This window comes from Pleurodeles waltl, chromosome 12 (genome assembly GCF_031143425.1).
Source record: "Pleurodeles waltl isolate 20211129_DDA chromosome 12, aPleWal1.hap1.20221129, whole genome shotgun sequence".
NCBI lineage: Eukaryota > Metazoa > Chordata > Amphibia > Caudata > Salamandridae > Pleurodeles > Pleurodeles waltl.
The window spans coordinates 652575056-652592919 of NC_090451.1; the positions used below are offsets into that span (position 1 = coordinate 652575056).

A 17864-nucleotide genomic window follows, 5' to 3' on the forward strand; every position below is an offset into this window, starting at 1 on the left:
TGTTTTTTCTCCCTAAATTTTGTTCTGTCTCTGGGCTCCTTCAGAAACTCCTTTGGTTGCCCATTGAGAAACGCATACAGTTTAAAGTCTTAAGTACAGCTCATAAGATAATAAATGCATTAAGGGCCCCTATTCTCTCTAGACTTATGCAACCTTATTTACCCACAAGTTCTTCGCTCAGCCAGTTTAAAACTGGCAGTTAATCCATGTTTTAAAAGAAAGAGATTAGGAGGCAGCCCCCTTTGGGCCCTGGCCCTTTCGAATAGTCTGCCCTCATACCTAATGAATACCCAGAACCACCTTTGCTTTAGGAAATAGCTGAACGCTTGGCTATTTGCAAGCTAGTTCTTTTTCCTGGCTCTTATAATATATTTCAACTTCTCTGTTTAATTTCTGTTGGGTGCTACCCAAAATAATTGGGGAAGCTCTGGGAAGCCCCGTTGTCGGGGCAGCTATACGCTTCATAAATCTTGTTAACATAACATAATTCTATTGTGTCCTCTTGTGTCTGTCATGAAGCTACATGATTTCCGAGCCATGTAATACCAGCCCTCACACCTACTGCAGAGCTAGTGGTCTTCAGTGTGGAGGAGCATGTCTCCAAGCCTCTCACCCACCTCTCCCTGCTCACTATTTGAGGGGTCCTTATATACCCTTTGTATATTATTATTTCTGTGGGCCTAATCTGGGCACCTTTATCTCGGAAGACCGTAAATGGAATATCAGGAGTAGCGACATTTGCCAGACACAATCCTTTCATCAGAGGCATCAAAAGTGTAAGTATATATTTCTCTTGATGCAAGTACTGAGGAAGCAAGGACCTTGCAAGGAAAGTTTTACTTCCAAGCTGCAGTTTATAATGAGCCGAGCAAAAAACACGTAGCAAAGTACTTTCAAAATGAAAACAAATTATTGCATAAAGCTTCACTTAAGCAGGGCAAACGGATTAATAATGGAAAGAGTAAAGTTGAGTTGAAAGAACACACGCTAATTTTAAGGCCTGGCGCTTCAGATGCAAACCCTCGTTAACACTCATTAAGGCAAGTGCTCAAAGTAATATATGTTAACTCCAATACTCAAAGGTTTATTAAAATACACCACAATTCACTTCTGCAATGATAGAGGTTTAAGATTACATCTCTTAAAAATTAACTATTTATAAATATATATATATATATATGTTGAGAAAACATGTTGTAGAATTACCCACATTCACAGTAAGCACCGAGATCATTCTGTTTGTTACTACTATGAGGAAATTGAAGGAGGAAAGGGGCCTCAGGCCAAGCTGTGTTTCAAGCTCCCATTGCCACTGGTTAAAATATAAGTCTCAGTTGTGCTCATGCCAACTGAAGCAACTTTGTTTTACAAATAAGTTGGAAACTCATTTGAAAAAACATTGAAAAGGTCGCCAACCAAAATATATCATGGTTTGGAGTTTTTGGCTAGGTTGGCACTGCATACATACACACTGCAGAAAAGAAGAAAAACTCTAACTTGAGGAAACATTGCAATGAACCTTGAAATACAATAATAGAAATTGAGGTCAGGGCACCACTGAAACTTTTGATTATGTTTTGCTTCCCCTTTACAGGTGATGCTAGGTGGGGCTTGGTTTGAGAAAGATGTGGGTGATCCCAATCAGGTGTCTCATGAACAGCTCTTGCTCAGAGCCACCAAGGCTGTGAAGAACCACTTGGGAGTACATGGAAAGCCTTCTCGAGCTATTGTGAAGTTGCACAAGGTAATCAACGGTGAAATGTTGTCTACCGTAGTTAATCAATAGAAATCAGTTTCCCTGGTATTGCTCTGTCTGTTGTCAGAATTTTACAAGGTTATCTATGGGATGCGTTGATCAGGTGATTAACATTCACGGTACATCACTTCTTTGGATCCCCTCATTTCTTATAGCTAACTATCACCAAAATCACTTGGTAAATTCTTCTCCTTGTATTTCTCTTACCTGGGCCAAATTCGCTCTGTCTGTTCCTTCTGGCCCTGTTGATCAGAAGCTGTGGTCATGTTATCAGCTCTAAGCTCATGATTTAAATTTTGAGTGATTTCAACAAGAATTTGACTCTTTAATGTAAAGGTTGAGTGCCTGTAGGATTGCTGCACCAGAGGGAAGTTAGTAGCCTCAGATTAAATGGTGATAAAACAGAAGTGCTCTTCCTTTGTTGCTCAGACTTAGACACCCTCCAGGTTTAGTCGTCGGACCATTTCACCCCGACTCCAAATCTGATCTTATTGGTAGGGCTTAAACTGTCATTCCATCGCCATGTAAATTATTTTACTAATAAATACCTATTTCCATCTTCATAATATGGCCTTCCATATGTATAATCTTTCCCTCATTTGCCCAATTCTTAATAAATTCCATACTGTGCTGTTGCTGCAAGCCATAATATTATCATCCAGGCCCCACACCTGAATATATTTAGGAAACTGTTTGAGAAGTACCAACCGGTCTGTCAGGCCAGTGCTATGTGCTAGCAAGTCATTCTTAAGACATGTGGACATTTTGAATCCACGCTACAGATGCTGAAATGTTTCCTTGGTAGGCTTTAAATCCAAATATTGTTGGGTTTGATGTGCACCATGGAGCCCTTGATCTGGCTTGTCTGAGCTTGTTGAATATCACCTTCTGGTGACCTATATTAAGATAAGTACTTCCAGTAGGAGGTAAAACTATGAACAGGTAGAGCACACAGATGTTCGAAAGCTTCTCATCCCCATAACTTTACAAGGTAATTGCAGGAACATCAAGGTAGATCTAATCAGTGGTATTCTGTTAATATTTACCCTTTGCAGGGCTGTTGTTTGAGTTTTGTTCTGGGACTTTCATTGCTGCATTGTTTTTCATATAGTTGTACAGTTTTTATTGGATGATGTGCAAATGTATTTTTCCACACCACAAAATGTTGCAAGGCATTGTGTATTTTACAGAAGAAATATAAAAGTTCTCAGATATTTGCTAGCTGCCCTTTAAAAATATGTCTGTAGGCATACCTCATATCAAATCTCTTGACTTGTCAGGGATTCAAAACAATTCAAAAGTACTCCAGGCAATCTAACAGTGCTCCACATTTTCTAGAGTATTTCAGTGAGTATCTTTTTCGAGGTGAAAAATCCTTTGTGTGTTAAAGTGATGCAAGTTTTCTCTGTAGTGAAAACAAATATTCCTATGGGAAAACTTTTCCCGGCATCTCTACTAAACATAAAGATTCCTCCTCACCATTCCCGCCAAGAAAACATGCACTCCTGCATTTGACAACAGCAAAGTTACATGCTTTTCTAAAGTGGAAAAAAAGATGCATGTAGTATGAAATTCAGGTTATTCCTATGCTCTTACTGACTAGCCCAGTTAAAGAGGCCTGCAAACCTGCTCCCAACTCTACACTTGGAAATGTGTCACTTTGGCTATTTTGGGCTTTTAATGCTTTTGTAAGTGCACTTTCCGTACATCATTCCCTCCAATACTGATTCTGGAGAAGAAGGGATCTTCCCAAAAAGATTGTTTTGCTCAATAAGTTCTTGTTACGTGTGCTGAACTGTCTCCAATGTTGGTACCTAAATGTATATCGTTTGCTGCTACTTTGCCAATTAAAATCTCTGTACTACTGTTTATGGAAATGGACTCAACTTTTCTAGTATGAAAAAAACTATGTATGATAAAGTAAGGCAATTTGAATAAATCATGCATTTTTTCTTCTAAATTTAGGATTGCATCCCACAGTATACCCTGGGCCACTGGAAACGAACAGGTAAACCTGAGTTTAAGTATTGTAAAGTGAGTTTTGTAGTAGCTTTCTACTTCTGTTTTCTCTCTAAGCCAAGCAACTGAGGATGAGCATGTTTATCATTGGTTCACATGACTCTTAAGTTTTAGAATTTTTTTAAACTTTAACCAGTCCTGTATAGTAAAGATGGCAATATAGTAAGTAGTAGCAATTGATTTCTTAACACAGTGTTATAAATGCATATATAGACTGTAAGAGACAGCGAGCTGGAAAGAAAAAATTAAAAATTAAAAAGGAAATTACATGTATATGCACACAGTAATAATCTATATTTCCAGCAGAGAGGAGATCACACGAAGGACGAAAAGGAAAAAAATACAATTGAGGGAGAAAAATTGTAAACTTAGGGTGTCATTACGACCGCCAGGGTCACGGTGGCGGTCGGACTGCTGCCAATGTCCGGCAGCCACATTATGACTGTGGCGGTCGTGCCACAGGTGGACCACCAGCACCTCCAGATCACGACTTTTCATCTGTCTGGCAGTGCTGCCAGTCCTAATCCGTCAGGGCAGCGCTGCTTCTAATTACGAGTCACTTCTCTGCCGTCGATTACATGGCAGTAGCCCCGCCACGTAAAGGCTGGCAATATGGGGTGCAGGGGGCCCCTGCACTGCCCATACACTTGGCATGGGCAGTGCAGGGGCCCCCATGGCCAGCCCTGTTGCGCTTTTCACTGTCTGAGTTGCAGACAGTGAAAAGTGCGACAGGTGCTGGTGCACCCTACGCACCGCAGCTTTGCCGCCAGCTCAGTTATGAGCTGGCGTTAATGTTTGCAGCTGTTTCCTGCTGGGCCAGCAGGCGGAATCTCTGTTTCTGCCCGCTGACCCAGTGGGAAACTCGTAATGGAGCCTGCAGGAAGGGGACCGCACTGGCTTTAACCTGACCGCAGGAGTTTGGCAGACGGCCTTTTCCGTCTGGCAAACTTATAATGACCCCCTTAGTGTAAGATGGCAGGGAACTAGGGCAAAATATTGTAACAGTGGTACCGAGTTGTAGTGGTGACTACATCGAACAGCCACACACAAATTCAGCTAGGGGAATTCTTTAGGGCGGTTTTATGAACTTTATTCATGTACCTAAGTTATTCCAAATGGGGTTACATTAGGAATGAAGATTCTTAGAACCAAATATATCATTACCCTTGGTTCACTTCACTCTTGATCAATAAAGACTGCTTTTGCTGAACACTGAAAATTGAAACGAGGAGCCATGACAGACAACACGTACGTTATTGTGCAAGGTTCAAAGTATGCAAGTTGCTAACTGTACGAGAATCAGCCTCTTTCTGTACTCTGTAAAGGGTTACTTTGCATAGCAGGACTTTATAAATTGCTGCAACCTGTATAATGGGGCCAGAAACTGTTCCTCAATTTAGAAAGACACAACATCACTATTAGGTATGTAGTTATCAATATAGGACCAGTAAAACACATTCCTTGCATCCTATATGTGCCTCGAACTTAGTGCCGGGAAGAAGGCTGCTTTGGCCAGACTGGTTAAGAAGCAGAGGATTAAATATTGAAGTTCAGCTGTCTCCGCACAGGATAGACGATATTAATGTTCCCCAAAAGGGAAGCTCGAGAGTACTGAACTGATGTCAGTGGGCTACACTCCAGATGGAAAACCTTACTCACCCTTCTAAATTTTGGAGGAATGAAAGGTTGGCAGTGGGTGTTTTAAATGCCGGTTCTCAGTGGTGTTATATACAGAAACAGAGAGATCAGGATTTGTTGTAGATTGTATGCATTATGTTTGATTGCAGGTCTAGAGTACAGGGAGGCAGTGACCCCAAATCTGTCATTTCCATTATCCTGTCCAGTCACTACGATTTTCACTGGGTTTTTTGGGGTGTAGGCCCTGTTTACTGTGCAGCGGTTTCACTGAAGTTGGACTAACTTCAAAACTGGAAGCAGGATCTCAGTTTCAGCTTTACCATTTGAGGTCCACAGTGCCCTGGTGGTAGCTGGTATTCCTGAAACGACATCCAGCAGTCTCCTGACACAACTGTCATGAAATGGGTGCTGCCTCAAGGAGCTGTGGTGCTTGCTTGCTGATGCAGTACTATAGACAACTTATTACTCACACAGCACTTTCCTTACACCAGGGCAGGTGCGACATTGATCAGCCCAGCAAATTTCCAGTGACAAAAGGGAGCACACAATTTCAAAAGCATGAAAGATGTTTGAATTGCTAGAATTATATGGAACGGAGCCAGAGATTGGACAGATTTGCAATGAGATGGAATGTGCTGTGCCTCTCTTGGCGTAAACATAAACGTTTGTGGAGTTGTTTCTAAGTGTGAAGGTGTTGCTTGAGCTCAGCTGCAGGAGAAAATAAAAGTGACAGAAATTGCCATGGGATGGATCCTCTAGAACAATGGTGGATCATATGATTACATTGAAGAATGTAAATGGCTACAAATGTTTATCGTTATCTCATGTTTGTAGTACATGTTGCTGATGTGGTTACTGCATCAAAGGAGAAACTCATTTTGATATAGAACCTGATTGGGACAGGTAATACAGTTGTGTAGTTAGAGTATGGAGATTTGCTGCAGAATTATGTAAAAAGGGGCAATGGGAAAGGCGATCAAAAGAATCTAAAATAACTAAGAGGGCCATCTTTCATGTTTGACTGTGCTACATTACAGAGATCAATGTCCTTCTTTAACTATAACATTATAAACACCCTACTGTTATAAACAATCACATTTTTTTTCTCACAGACAATATGTTTCAGTACCTGGAGCAAAATGCTGTGCCTTTGAGTCTTATTGGAGCATCCTTTGAAGGGGTTTCTGTGAATGACTGTATCTACAATGCCCGGAAGGCAGTGGAAAGGCTCCTAGGACAGAAGCAAGTGCCCTGAGAATGCAAGATCTGGCGGTTCTTAAACAGGAATCTATCATACGGATTTCTAAGACTAGTCTACAAACAATTCTGTTTAAGTTCCTCACCATGGTTTCTTCCTATGGAAGTAGAAAAGAACTGTCTCACTAGGAATATTTTCGATGAATTATTCATACTTGTATCCAAAAGACTTAAAAACAGCTATTAATGACTAAATAAGAATTAAAGGACTAAATGTACATATGCTCCCATAATCTGTAAAGTACATTGACTAAACAAGCATTGAATTACATGAATTTTAAGATCTACTCTGAAATCCATACACTTGTTTATTTATTTACTAGTGTACAGTGTTTCTAGGAGAGGTAACCATGCCACCTTACAGCCACGGTTCTACAGCAATCTGATATTATTAAATCCGTTTGCTATTATTTTGCATGCACAAATTATAGTTGCAGAATTAAAATGTACAAATTATGGGTCGATTCTCTAACATGAAAAGGGATGAGAGCTGATCACCTAAGTGCACGTTTTTCTTTTTAAGTTTTATTTTACATACAAACAATAGGCCTTAATTCATACACGTATTCCATAATAAGGCAATATAAACCATGATCATACTCCCAGAGTGCAAAAGTGGTGCAAGGGCAAATGAAGCATTTTGCATAAGCAGTGCTTAATTTGTGCTTGTTGTTTCCGGTGCTGAGCACCGGCACTTATTTTTTAGGCCCGGGGCTTATTCTTCGACCTCAAGCATTTACTGCAAGCAAAAGACACATATGGGAAAGATGGATGAAGGGAAAAACGGAAAAGCGTCACAAAGGGAGAAAGTAGAAAGCTGCAAGAGTGAGCAGAAGGGGCAGGGAGTGGCTTTATGTGGATTAAAGGGGCCCGAGATGGCTTCAGGATAACACCGCCTCAGTATTCCATGTTCACACATTTAATTGCAGGAGCAACATGTTTAAGAGGAGGGCTTTGGGCACCGGCACCTTTTTATTTACAAATTAAGCACTGTGCATAAGGTATATGTAAATCAAGAGTACATTGTAGCATTGTTATGTCCTGTGAACAAATAGTGTTAAGGTGAAAAATCAGATTAGCCAAGATAGCATCTACATGGGATATATCCTCCAAAATGCATATGTTTATTTAAAAAAAGGGCAGAATATAGTTAGTGGCTGGAACCAGTAACTGGGATGCTGGGAAATCTAGGATTTCACAAATCCGACTTGACATATTCATGTCTAATTCAGGGTGAGCAAAAGTATTTATTTAAAGAGGCTTTTCAAGTCTGCATATCACTGAATAGCTCCTGTGGCCTAAACAACCAGTTTCACACCAGTGGCCCTGATTAAATCACAAGTGGTAAAAATCAGAAAGTGCAGACTGGACAGGACCACGTTTTGAAAAAGCTCCTACAGGTAGGTGCCCAGGGAAACCCAAGCCCAATGAGGTTTCTCTTTCAACCACTGATTAATACAAAAATCTGTGCGTGGCTAGTGCTACTTTGCCAGAACAATGCCTCGTCACCGCTGTCATGAACACAGTGACTGACGCAATACTGTATGTGTAGCAAGGAGCAGGGGAGCCCGGAATCCATCGATGAAAGGTAGCAGAGGTGGTGGAGCAAATGGTTACATTTGGCCCTGACACTGTAATTCAGCTCTTAATATTTTTAAAATCTGTAGAATGAGTAGAGTTCAGTGAAGCCCAGATATTTGTTTTAATATTTTCTTTGATCATTTTTTTTTTTTTACTTGAAGACAAGAAGATTTCAATATCTCATGTCTGTAAGAATGTAGTTTTTAAGGTATATATTTGCTTTGTCAGCAACTATCAAAATTGATACTATGATGAATTCAAAACCATTTTGTAATTGTTAAATATAATCCGGGGCGGGTCGTCCATACAATGGAATTTAGATGGCTGTGTCTCCTAAGGTGCTATCCTCTACTCATATGCAATTCTAGTTTACAGTGTTCTTTCGCCGTTTTGTGGTTCAAATCATATTGGTTACCCAAGATAACATAAGCATTGCATTTTAAAACCAATGTGAATTGCAACTTTAGCTGTTTGTCAACTGATCGAAATCCTGATGGAAAAGGGGTTCTTTTGGGGGGGGGGGGGGGGTTAGGTGGTACAAAAGAAAGAGGAAAGTCAGTGAAGGATCTTAGTTCTGAAAACTAGATCAGAGATGAGAAATATATTATATTCAGCAAACATGATTGTAATACTTGAGCATAGAGGAGAGGTGTCCAGCAAAACTCATGGGGAGCAGAATCCACACTGGATTTTTAGGACTAGCATTGCTATGTGCGTGCATTCAATCTGAATCCATTGAATGTATATGTGCATGTCCTGAAAAAGCTGGCCTGGTACTTGTCCTATGAAAAAGACTGTAAAATCCATTCTTTTGAGGGGCTTTAGACAGGCCCTAATGTAGAAATGCTTGTAAACATCTGAAAAGAGATTTTAGTTGTGAGTTTTATATAACTAGCCTCCGGGCATGAGTGACTGTTTCCTTGAAGAGACAAGCTAAGGTATTTAGTGAATGAAAGCCTTCCACTTTCCATACTTACTGAAAGAAGACAATAATATTTATTTAGGGCTCCATATGCCACATTTTTGTGCTTCCAATCGTAATTTGAATGCCTACTAAAAATAAAAATCTATGGCTGTTCCGTAATTTGCTAATGCGTTTTAATTGTAAAAAAAGAGAGCAAAACGAAATTGGCCTAGATAATCATCAGCTTTATAAAGCTGAAAAAGGCACACCGTAACTTTACGGTAGCCAGCGTCCTCACTGTTTACCTTGCCAGTCTGAGCCCTTTGATGTTTTATTTGTTTTATTGCTGCATCTCCAACAAGCAGGTCATAGGTAAGTGATTTGTGACCATTTCTTGAATTGACAGGAAAATGCTTTCTGTTGGTTTTCTTTTGCGCTCATTCTTAATTTTTGCACAACTCACTGTTTTCTTTTTTGAATATACCTGACTATTCATTTAATTGTCTGTAAAGTTCATTTTCTGTGTCCCAAAAATGTATCTTAGTCCATCCCACTGTATGCATGGTGTATCTATTAGCCTAACATACAGCCAACACAGATCCTTCATGTAAAAGTATCTCAGGAAGAATATTGAGAGATTGTGAAGTATTTTAAGGCAAGCTGTAAGAGTCTAGGAGATACATCAAATATAAAGAGGTTTGGCCTATGAACGTGTTTCGAGATGGTACCAAAGCATGTCTGTCCTTCAGAAAACCCCTAGAGTTCAATATCTGATAATTGGCCCTGCAGTCTTGAGTACCAGAGTTCTGACCATTGTACAACCGGATCTGCCATTTGGCTTCGAAGAGAGATTGACTGAAACATGTTACGTCCAAGTTTACTCCATCATGATGGCCTTCAACTCAGAGTCCTCATTCAACAAGAAGAGCATTCTCAATGTCAAGATCACCATTGGCTTAAAGCCTAACAGCAGTCATCTACATTAATGAATATATCTGCTTCAGAACCCATATATACAGTAAACATTACTCTTTCTACTCCAACAAAGAAAGCTCCTTGGTAAAGTATCTGAAGCCAGGTGTACAACCACAGGATACAATCTTTTGAGGTTTCTCTGAAATGCTCCTTCCATGGAAAGTTACAACAATAGAAAAAAATGCTTAGAAGAAACATTCAAGGAGTAAACCCCTCTATAAATTTCAAAATGGCAAAATGTTCACTCACACTCAGGGTATTGAGTACCCCAAGGTGGTTTCATACACCATGGAGAGGAAGCATCATTACTATAGATATGCAACTACAATAAGAACCGGGAGCCATATTTGTCAATGTCACCTAGGGCTTTGACATCCATAATTGTTCTTATCAACAACATAAACAGCTTTTCGTGAAGTCTTGATGAGAGGTGCCCTAGGGCATTACACCTTACCTTGACTTTTATCCAATTGTTGGTTATTTTGAGACACTGCACAACCATTCACTTCACAAACCATATCTGATGCTCCTTCCTTTCCGGTTTAAATAGACAATAAGCAATATTCCTTTCTCCGGCTACCACCAAATCAGTGAGTCCTCACCTTCTTAAAAGTATAAGGCTACTAATCAAACTCTTCTTTCCTTATGAATGATGTTGCTGCTATGATAAAATCTGCAGTATATGAACATCTCACTACCCAATACTTGAGCAAGATGGCTCACTTAAGATACTATAGTATCTTACACTTTTTCACAACATTTGTGACACTTCCCAGATTGCTTTAGCGGATGATCGACATTTTCCTTACTTTGCTCACCTACAAATTTGACTCTGCACCAATGAAAAATTGTGACGTTCACAGAAGTTATGCCATTTCCGTGACTTGGGTCTGAAAGAAGGGGGCTACTTTTTTTTTTTACAGAAGAAAAACAAAATATATATTGACAATCTCTGGTGCATAAAAATGCTCTTTGAAAGATTACAGACCAAGCTGGATCTAAATACAGTGAACAAGTAGTGGAAGAGAAAATGTTTCAGTGTGATTTTCCTGCACCTTATTTATGACTCCATTTTGTGGTCTGACTGTGCACATTGGAACTTAAGAAAAATATTTTCAGACTTCTACTGTAAAGCAGCATCTGGAGTTTCTCCCCTTTGTAGTAGGTGCAAATAACTTCCAACTCACTTGTCTGCCATTCAGCCTTATAGCGAATGCAAGAGCCACCCACATAATCCTGTGAACATGGAGAGTACGAACACATACAAATTTCTATGGTTACTAGGGGTCAATTAATTAACACATATCTGTATTAGAACCCGAGTCTCCCCCAGAGACATTGAAAGGTAGAAGACAAATAGTAAATCAGGAAGTAAATATAAATGATGTAGGCACAATACCTATGTGTATAGTGTGTTAACATGGAAAAATGTTGCTACTTATAGTAGTTGAATGATTTCACGGTGTTCTGGTGTATTAAAGGTGCAGTTAAGTTGACACAATGGTTTTGGACAAAAGGAACGAAGAAAATGATAATAGCTATTTTTAATTCAATATTCTGCGCCCACAAAGAACTGAACAAAAGTGTATCACGAGTTCTCATTCTATACAGAAAACAATCTAAAAGGTGAGTGTTGTCCCCACCAAAAATTGATTCACAGGTGTTCATCAGGGTGTCGTCAAAGACGGTTTAGGCCTGGCAACCTGCTGGAAGTTATTTTGATGATGTATAAGTCTCTATAGCTCTTCTGCAGGAACATTTCAAACCAAGTAGGTGGTTGAAAACTAACTGATGACGTTAATGAATGATGGAAGATGTAGAAGTGCGCCGTTGCTGTTTAGCTAGGATCTAAGTCTGCCAGATCTTCTGAATACTTTGCAGCACTATAGTACAGCTAGTCAGTGGACCGGTAAATGCACAATTATGTACGTAGGGCCCAGACTTAACACATAGAATTGGAATTTCCAGGTGAGGTGTTATTGCAACTGCAAAATAAGAAACTCTGGCTTTAAAAGCACCGTTGAAGTATTCACTCTAATTAGCAGTCTCTCATCCATAGTAGTTCAGGATTGTGGCTTTGAAATTTTAATGGCTCTTCCTTATGTACTTCAATCTGAAAGGCTCAGGAATACTGCATCGGTATCCCACACTGAGAGCTGTAGCGTCAGATTTTCATATGAATCAGACGATACCTAAACCAACCTTCTTTCAAAACTTAGCCTTCCAATGCACCATGAATTAATGTAACAATTCTGAAAATCTACTTTCTTGTTAATAAGGTGCTATTCTTCAGGTATTATATTACGAGATTTTTCAGCTTATTGCCTGTTATTTACTGAACCATGCTGAATGTACGTCACAAACCCTGTGTGTAATTTCTAAACATGAGTATACACAAAACCCTTATCGTTTTCTTAGGAGCTGGGCTTGCCGAACATCGCTTCACGTCTTTTTCTTCTACCACGCCACACTTCCTGTCTCTTGAATTCAGTCTTGCAGGTTCTTTTTTTATCCCTGCTTTATTCCTTTATCAATGTTTTCCTATCCTTCACTTCAATTATTCTCTCCATTTCTCTCTGTTGCTGTGAGGTACTGATGATAAAAAAAATGAGTCCCAGACACAAAAAATGAGTGCTCATGCACTGTTCTCAACTCTTTGCATATCTCACCTTACTAAAATAAACCTTGACGGTTCGACTTTGCTTCTCCTGAAGAATCACACCACAAGGGAAATAACTTGGTAATCTACTAGGGGATCACTAGTATTGGTACTTTGGGACACCAGTAGTAAACAAAAGTGCCAGTTATATGGACTACCAACTAATCACCTAGTGCCTCAAGAAAAAGCCTGACTAAACAAATAGTAACTGACAAGACACACTCGTGTTTAACAAACCCAGAGAACAAGACCTGTAGGACAAATCAGATATGGACATTTGGGGGCATATTTACAAGAAAGTGGCACATTGGTTTCAATGCGCCACTTTTCTTGCATGGCCCCTGTCTCACCTAACGACATCATGGTTGTGCCGTATTTACAATACGGCGCACCATGGCGGTCGTTAGGACAATAGCACAACATTTTTTACACTATTGTGGCGCTTTGCTGCACTAGCATCAGAAATGTTGACGACAGTGCAGCAAAGCACAGGGAGGCCCATTGATAAAAATGGGTGTGTCATTTTAACAACTGTTTTGAGCAAGCGTTAAAAATGACGGAATATGGCACAGTGAAATGTTGTAAATTTCACTGCACCATTTTTTCGGGCCTCCCTGCCCCCCTTGCATACATTATGCCCGGCGCAGGCATAATGTGGAGCAAGGGGTTACAAAGTGGTGCAATGCAGTAGAAAGCATCCTTAACACCGCCTTAGTGTAAAAAAAAAAAAAAAAAAAAAAAGACGCTAGGGCAGCGTAAAAGGCTTGTAAATATGCCCACAAGTATGGTACATATATTAAAAAATATATATAGATTTGTATTTGTAAAGCGCATTAAACCATAAAAGGTGGCAAAGTGCTGAGCAAGAGAGAAGGAACCAGAAGGCGACCCTATAAAGGCTGCTGAAATGGGGGACTGACTGGAAGCCCACTATGCTGCTGAGGACAGCCAAGTTTTGACCACCCTGCAAAACAATATATTCACATTTTTATTATCTGCATTAAGTATAAAACACAAAACTCAATGAGTAAGATTCAAAATTCATGTGTTTGAAATCAATATTTATATATCAGCTGACGAATACACGACGTTTTTAAAATCAGAGTTTAAAACGTAAAAATAGTCATAGCATTTCCTTAAAAATATCATCGTGGCTCACAGTGGGACTCGTTGGGAAAACCAAGTTTTAAATTATGGAGGGATCCAATATAAAATATTAAATCAGAGATTTATAAGAAAAATAAAAAAAGTGTTTCCGCCCGGTCTCGAACCGGGGACCTTTCGCGTGTTAGGCGAACGTGATAACCACTACACTACGGAAACTGCCATAGCGAGCAGTGCATTGTTTTTCTACAGGAGGATGCCTATACTGCCCCCTACGTTCGTGTACATAATTGCATAGTTTAATCAATTCTTCTCCGGGGAAAAAGTGTAATATACATTTGAACATCCATTGCATTATAAACACAGCGCAATGCAGGTCATTTTCTTGCAAATGACCATCGCAAACCGGAACAGACAGTCTGGGAAATACCCACTTTCAGTGATAGACATACTAATGCAATCAATAACCTTCACCTCGGGGATTGATTTCCTCTTTCCTTCCATCCACATTCTTTTCATCTCCAATTCCTATATCATTTCTTTCTTCCTCTTTTTTTTCTCTCCAGAGTAACGCCTCCCTTGTCTCTCCGTTTATTCTAGCATTTATTTGTTTATAAATTATTACTCCTTGTTTCTCTCTGTTCCTCTCGCTTACATGCGTTCTCATCATTACTCTCCCTTTCCTTATCTCTCCTTGTTACCCCCTTGTTCTTCTCCTCTCCCGGCCCGCATCTGTCTCTTCCTTGATCTGCACCTCTCTCTCACGCCGTCGCGCTCTCTCGTTCCCAGGACTCGCCACAGTTGACACTTCCCGTCGGTATAGTTTCCAAATCACTTTAATACTGAACAACTGAGCCTAACAACCCCCTTTCAGAATATGACTTTTGGAAAAGATGAGATTATTGAATAGTGTTTCTTCCCCTCAATCAAGTTATTAATGTGAGATTAATTTGTCTGATCTATTATCTAAAATTATAACCCCTTAAGGACGTCTTCAAGTCGCTATCATTTTCCCCCGCTACGGGTGCAGCTCTATTCCACTTGATGTGTGGTGAAGACCTTTCTATTTTAGAGGAAACGGGGACACAAGAAACACACGGACACAGTGTCCCTCTCTCGCACCACCTTCCCCGTCATCATTCCGTCCGTCTGTCGCTCCATCTCGTCGGAGAGTAGGGCTCACATCACTAAAGCAGTGGTTCTTATCATTTTGAATTCTATAGACCCTCCCTCTTCAGCATCTTCATCATTACTGGAATGTGGGACCCCCACCGAGTCGCCATTGGAATCCGGGGACGCCCTTGAGTTATTATTGGAATCTGGGGACCCCTCCCCCCCCCCCCATCAGCTATTTTTGGAATCCGTGGACCTCAGGCTAATCAATTTTGATGAATTTAACCGGAAACACTTAAGAGAAATGCAAAAACATGCAATCATTAAACAAATACACAAATGATGAAACACTTCATTTAATTCAAAAATAAATACAAAAAAAATCTAAATTATAATGGAAAGCGTGGATGCCACCCATCGGCAGTACTATGTTATGTTTCATGCACTTGCACTGCCCCCACAAATAAATCCAAGGACAGTAAGTTAATTTTTCGTTTTTTTATTCACATTTACAGAACTTTTTAAAATGTTCAAGATTTCATTTTTCTCCTTCATTTATGTATGCATTACTAAACGGTTACTGTTGTTCAATTTTCTAAGCAGTTGCGGACCCCTAGAAATCCCCAGACAACAGGTTAAAAAACGGAATTAAAGGTTTGTGTAGTAAAATATTCTTAGAAGGGGGTAGCTGTGGAAGGGCAGGGTACTTTATTTAACATGTGCTTCTATTGAGATCCGCAGAATGTTGTCAACTGTAGTAACAGAAACAAGCATTTGCAATGCAATGGGTCTTGCATTTGCTCGAGTTACAGCTATTAGCGTTGTAAATTCCTCACTGGACTTTTCTTGCCACATAAGCTGAAAAAACAAGCATTTGCAATGCAACGGGTCTCGCGTTTGCTCATGTTCGAGCTGATAGCATTGTAAACTCCTAACCCGACTTTTCACCTATCGGCAAAAGTGCATTTATGTACGTAAGCCGAAAAAGTGCATTTAACTATGAAAATCGCTTGACTTCTGCCAAGCGAAATCGCGCTAGTAAATTAGAGAAAAAGTAGTCCACAGCCGGACAGCAACACAGCGAGCCTCGCATGTTTTCTGTACTTGGTCGATGGGCTCCAGGAGGGCTAGCCACCGGAAAAGGCATGAGGTATGCATGCCTTCGACTAATGAAAGCAAGCAGATTTTAATATACAAGCCCACTAACCAATGAAAAACACTGACGTGACGTCGACAGGGCTCTGAGCCCTTTTCTAAACCCTAAAGCGTCTTGCAGCGATACGCATGCGCGAGCGCATGCAACGCAGGCTCGACCCCAGTTGACTTAAGCGAGCCAATTTAAAGCGCCACAGCTGCCACAAGCGAGTGCAAGAAGGAGACACAAAAGGAATAAAGAAGTTTGCTCGCCGTCAAAGTTCTCAGGAAAAGTGCAATTAGCCAAGTAACAGGGTCGATGGCCAAGCCAGTAACAAAACCGCGCAAGGAGGGACAAACGTAAAGCATTTACCAACGGAAACAAAGGATTTTTGAACGACAAGCCCATGAACGAGTGATATTCATGGGCGTGAGGTGGACATGGGTAAAAGCCCAGATACATACCAAAACGTTGCCATGATCGACCTAAAAACAAGTCATCAACATTCCAAAGCTATATCATTAGTCTTAGGTAAGATAAGGGCTGTGGGAAAAGGTGGCGGGGGGAAAAACAGAACTAACTGAGGCAGAAATAAGGGAAAACGGATCTAAAGCATTATTATGACGGTAGCATAAAAACTACAACAATAAATAAAGTGACCAAAACCAACAGTTTGCTTTGTACATAGTGGCACAACGTTACTCTTCTTTAACCATTGCTGCGGAGCCTCTTTGGAGCACAGGATCCCAAATCCTGTCTTAAGGGATTTCCAATCACACACCTGTCCTGCTCTGGTTTGATGCCCCCTCCAGGGAACAACCGCCCGATGTGGCATCTCAATGCGTGGTTCCTGGAAAATGATAAATTGACAGAGCACTTACAAGACTGATTCAAATATTTCCTTGAGGTAAATGAGGGTACAGTTGACTCTGCCAAGACCCTTTGGGAAGCAGGTAAGGCATACATGTGGGGAGTGGCTTGTTCCTTCATTAGAGGATCTGAACGAGATCAGCTTCGCTGTTTGAATGACCTTTAGCTCTCTGTCCTGCTCCAGGATCGAGGTGCGCCAGGATTTCTGAACAAGAGGCCTGGCAGCGCGAATTAGACGGTGCCACGCTGCGCCAACTGTACCTGGATGAAGCCCCTAGGTGCTGGATGGCTTCCACTCAGTCTGTGAATGGGTGACAAATCTAGTAAGCTGTTGCACTGGCTTGCCACACACCAATCTGAAAATAGGGTGATTCCTGTGTCTTCTGGCGCTCGGGTGATTGGGTGGAGTAGTTCCCGGGGATTACAGCCATCTTTGCCCAATACTATGGGGAGCTTTATGCATGCTCCAAGTGTCCAAATACAGAATTATTGGCCCCGCTTGTGGGGAAACTGCCACTGCCCGAGTAACCTCGCTGGAGAGGAAGGCCTTTGACCAGGATATTACCTGCGAGGAGGTGGGGGATCCTCTGGTGGCCATTAACGCAGGCAACACACCAGGCCTAGGTGGCTACCCAGTGAAATTGTGTCATAGACTCCCTACTGACATCATTCCTCCACTACTTCCGTTATATACTGAGGCCCTTACCGGGGGCCACATTTCCGTGGAGACCAGGCCACTGTTGTAGTTCTTCCCAAGCCTGGTTGTAACCCATCAACCTGAGCATCCTCCTGTTGCATATTTCTCATTAATACCAAACTTAAACTTTATGCTAAGGTCTTGGCAAAACGACAG

At 40.8% G+C, this 17864-nt stretch overlaps 1 protein-coding gene and 1 non-coding gene across 4 annotated transcripts in view; one reads left to right on the forward strand and one right to left on the reverse strand.

The window, feature by feature from the left end:
* PPOX (protoporphyrinogen oxidase) overlaps positions 1-9335 on the forward strand; it is a 39581-nt gene extending 30246 nt beyond the window's left edge. For all 3 annotated transcript variants that reach the window (XM_069218286.1, XM_069218287.1, XM_069218285.1), the window contains exons 11-13: positions 1595-1744; positions 3722-3764; positions 6526-9335. In XM_069218286.1, coding sequence (XP_069074387.1) covers positions 1595-1744; positions 3722-3764; positions 6526-6668 — 336 coding nt within the window. In that variant the 3' untranslated portion in view covers positions 6669-9335. The remainder of the gene's footprint in view (positions 1-1594; positions 1745-3721; positions 3765-6525) is intronic.
* Positions 9336-14039: 4704 nt separating this feature from the next.
* On the reverse strand, positions 14040-14112 carry TRNAV-AAC (transfer RNA valine (anticodon AAC)). Its single transcript has one exon. It is a non-coding gene; the product is annotated as a tRNA-Val (tRNA).
* Between the last annotated feature and the right edge of the window lie 3752 nt (positions 14113-17864).